At 54.1% G+C, this 3,852-nt stretch overlaps 1 protein-coding gene across 2 annotated transcripts; it reads left to right on the top strand.

Annotated features, from left to right (window-relative positions):
• Nucleotides 1–320: 320 nt before the first annotated feature.
• Nucleotides 321–2,885, top strand: CSF2 (colony stimulating factor 2). 2 transcript variants are annotated; one of them, XM_020906940.2, is made up of 4 exons: nt 321–740; nt 841–882; nt 1,606–1,731; nt 2,510–2,885. In XM_020906940.2, the coding sequence occupies exons 1-4, from the start codon at nt 582–584 to the stop codon at nt 2,615–2,617; spliced, it is 435 nt and encodes a 144-aa protein (XP_020762599.1). In that variant the 5' UTR covers nt 321–581; the 3' UTR covers nt 2,618–2,885. The 2 variants fall into 2 exon arrangements, with proteins under 2 accessions (XP_020762599.1, XP_070314853.1); XM_070458752.1 differs by having other exon boundaries at nt 1,606–2,580.
• The last annotated feature ends 967 nt before the right edge of the window (nt 2,886–3,852 follow it).

The raw sequence follows: 3,852 nt of genomic DNA, 5'->3' as shown, positions 1-3,852 counted from the left end.
CTGCCTAGGTGGGCAGTGAGGCAGGCCTGTGAGAGTCTTCCTCACACTCCAGTCTCTCACTGTGGCCAGAGCTGTGGGCTCTAGGAGGAGAAGGGGAGACTGGGGTCGGAATGGGCCCCAGTGTAGCTCAGCCAGCCCAAAGGCTTCTTGGGACACAGGCAGGATGGGGAGCCAAGGGTGGGGGTGGGGGTAGAAGCCCAATCCAGTGTCTTCCAGGCCCCGCCCTGGCCACTTCAGGCCAGGAAGTCCAAGCTGTACCCAGAGGCCCCTCAGAGGGAGGGGGAAGCCTTGGCAGGTCAGACTGCTGGGGAGGGCTGGAGAATGCTCAAGAAAGCAGGCAGGTGGGCTGCCAATTCTTGGAAGGGCTCATTAGTGAAAACCCCCAAGCCTGACCACCTTGGGGAAAGGCTCACCGTTCCATGTGTAGCTGATAAGGGCCAGGAGATTCCACAGTTCAGGTAGTTCCCCCGCCTCCCTGGCGTTCTGTGGTCACCATTAATCATTTCCTCTAACTGTGTATATAAGAGCTCTTTTGCCAGTGAGCCCAGTGCTCAGAGAGAAAGGCTAAAGTCCTCAAGAGGATGTGGCTGCAGAACCTGCTTCTCCTGGGCACTGTGGTCTGCAGCTTCTCCGCACCCACTCGCCCACCCAGCCCTGTCATCCGGCCCTGGCAGCATGTGGATGCCATCAAGGAGGCCCTGAGCCTTCTGAACCACAGCAGTGACACTGCTGCTGTGATGGTGAGTGAGGGAGGGAGCACAGGCCACGCCTGGGCCACCCTGCTGGCCTGGACTAGTCCTGCCTGTCAGCTCGATAACAGAACATTTTCCTTTTCTACAGAATGAAACAGTAGAAGTCGTCTCTGAAATGTTTGACTCCCAGGTAAGATTTTTCTCTCTGACACACCTTTTCGCAAAGGCCTCTGCCCTGGGGACTGACTCCAGTTTATATGGACCCTCAAAGGGTTGTCCACTTTCTCTCCAGCCAGCTGCCTGCCAGAAGGAGGGTTGCTTAGGAGGCCTTGCCCCTGTGGCAGTCATGTGAACTCCTTTATTAGCTGAGCAGCCATGGACAGACCTAGTGTTCAAGGGTGTAGGGGTCACCAGGGGACAGGTGGGGGTTATGTCATGAGATTGGGGGTGTGGGCTTGGGACACTCACTGTGCCCTGACGCCAAGCCCTGTGGACACCGTGCTGGCCACTGAAGGGCACAGAAGGGTTTCATCAGGAACAACTATGTTCGCACAGCAGGTTTGGGCAAGCCCCCCACCCCCTTCCCCCTAAAGGGCGGGAGGACCAGCGATCTCCTTTTCTGGGGGCTGGGACCCTCTTGAGATACCAGACCATGGGAATGTGGCTGTGCCGGCTGGGGGTGGCCTGAGCTGAGCGGTGAGGGCAAGTCAGATTCGTCTGCAGTGGATGGGGGGACAAGGCGGTGTTTATGACAGAGCCTAGCCTGAGCTTAGTCAGGAATAATCCTGTGCCCCTCCTAGACCCTGCTCTTGGGAGAGTGGGATGAGAACAGGGAGCAGTGATGGGGAGGATGTCCTGGGCCCACCAGAGCACACTCGGCCACTGCTCACCAAGGTATGGATATTTCCCACAGGAGCCGACATGCCTGCAGACTCGCCTGAAGCTGTACAAGCAGGGCCTGCGGGGCAGCCTCACGAGTCTCACGGGCTCCCTGACCATGATGGCCAGGCACTACGAGCAACACTGCCCCCCCACCCAGGTGAGTGCCCCCATCAGGTCCCCAAGCAGGAAGGTCTCATTCGAGGAGGGCAGAGAAAGAGTGGGGAGACACCTCTGGCTGTGGGCATTTGGGACCCCAAATGGTTTGAATCAATAGATTTATAATGATCAGCTCTTCCTGAGAGGGAACCACTCTAGGTGTTAAAGTCCTGGAGCTCAAGAGCCTGTATCATGTCCGAGCGGGAGCTGCTACCTCGCTTGTTATTACCGTTAATGATGTCAGAGGTGAGGCAAATTACAAGGAAACTCAAGACCTGCCTAAGGCCCAGAGGAAGTTCCATGGCCCAAGTGCCTCCTCCTAAAAGGACTTTCCCCTGGTCCCTCCCGGGCTGCCTGGATTGCATCGGAGCAAGGAGGAACGCTTACTCGGAATGGAAAAAGGCCCCAAACATTCCTTCCCTGTGGGAAAAGTGAGGTCTATGGCCTTGGAATGTGCTCATTCTGGGCTCCTAGAGACAGCTGGGGCTCAGCTTTGTGCCCTGGCCTGGAACCAAAGATGCAGTGGCCCAGCTGCCCAGCAGACCAGCGTCTGTCTTGCACTTTATTGGGCCCCTGGTCCAGCTGCCACTAACAGCACTGTGCACCCTTTGGGTGACGCATGAGTGGCAAGATGTCACCTGACCCATGTCAGCAGGCGGGCCCCATTCAGGCCTTCTAACCTGTGAGTTCTAAGAGGCAGCACAGAAACATGCTGATGCCTCCCCCACGTTACCCACTCATGCCTGGACTCAGGTTTTTTTTTCCTTTTCTTTCTTAAGGAAACTTCCTGTGAAACCCAGACTATCACCTTCAAAAGTTTCAAAGAGAACCTGAAGGATTTCCTTTTTATCATTCCCTTTGACTGCTGGGAACCAGTCCAGAAGTGAAGCAGGCCAGACCAGCCGGAAGCCAGCCTGGGAGCTTACCTCACAGATCACTGCCCTCCTACCCACAAAGAGCCAAACAAAATTCAGGATCTTCACACTGGAGGGACCACAGGGAGGGCCAGAGCTATACGGGGACACTGACTTGTTCAGGGCCATGTTGACCCTGATACAGGTGTGGCAGGGGAAACGGGAAATGTTTTACACTGGCAGGGATCAGTAATATTTATTTATATATTTATGTATTTTAATATTTATTTATTTATTTATTTAAGCTCATACCCTATATTTATTCAAGATGTTTTTCTATAATAATAAATTATTAAAAGTATGTTCTTATTTGTGCAGTTTTCCAGTTTGTTTTCAACCATGAGCAGATGTTCAAGGTGCTCTTGTCCCTGGACCAGGGCAGGGAGGGGAGGAAGCTGGGAGCTGGGGGAGGGGGCTGGGGCCTGCAGATCAGGCACAATTGGACAGACAGCACTGTCAGAGCACAGTGGAGGTGGGAGCCCACCCGAGTATGACATTCTGCACACGTGGACATGCTTCCCTGGGTGCTCAAAGGTTCCCACCCCAGAGAGAGGTTTCCAGGTTCACTTGGAAGGCCAAGTAACCAAGACAGTGGGAATCTTGCTCCAGAGAAGGGTCATCATCCTTCTTGGGCAGGTGGGGGATTCCTGAGGCTTGGCTGGGTCACTGGCTGAATGGGCCCTTCGGAGGCCCAGACCCTGGCCATGCCCTGCCTCTCATACTCAGGGCTTCAACCACTCCCAAGGTGAACCAGCAGATAGACTAGCTGTTCAGGGAAAAAGAAACCAAACCACAGGGGTCAGAGCTCAGCATATTTACCAAACTTTCCCCCAAATGGGTGATCTTAATCTCTGAGTGTCAGAATGTAAGTGCATAATTTGTTGATACATGGCTCTCGTGTGGCATTTTTCTGAGTGGGTTTTTGGTTTTACATGAAGCTCTGCATGCAATCCGGCACGTTCCCCCCAAATCCATGGCCTTCAGACTGGGAAAACAGTATTTCTCCTTCCTCCACTTGCTTTGTCAATGGGGCTGGAGGCCTTGTTCCTGAACCTGTCTTCCAGGGTCCCTTCTGGGGTCTGTGAGGAAGTGGATCTCTCCCTAAGTGTCAAGCAGGCAGCATGGCTAGCCTTTACCTTGACGGGTGGGCCTGGGGAAGCTTATTTGGTGCATTTTAGCTCCTGCCTGTTTTTTTTCTCCACCCTACT

This window comes from Odocoileus virginianus, chromosome 3 (genome assembly GCF_023699985.2).
Source record: "Odocoileus virginianus isolate 20LAN1187 ecotype Illinois chromosome 3, Ovbor_1.2, whole genome shotgun sequence".
Classification (NCBI taxonomy): Eukaryota; Metazoa; Chordata; class Mammalia; order Artiodactyla; family Cervidae; genus Odocoileus; species Odocoileus virginianus.
The sequence above is the reverse complement of the archived record's forward strand: the minus strand, read 5'-3'. Positions and strand labels throughout refer to the sequence as shown.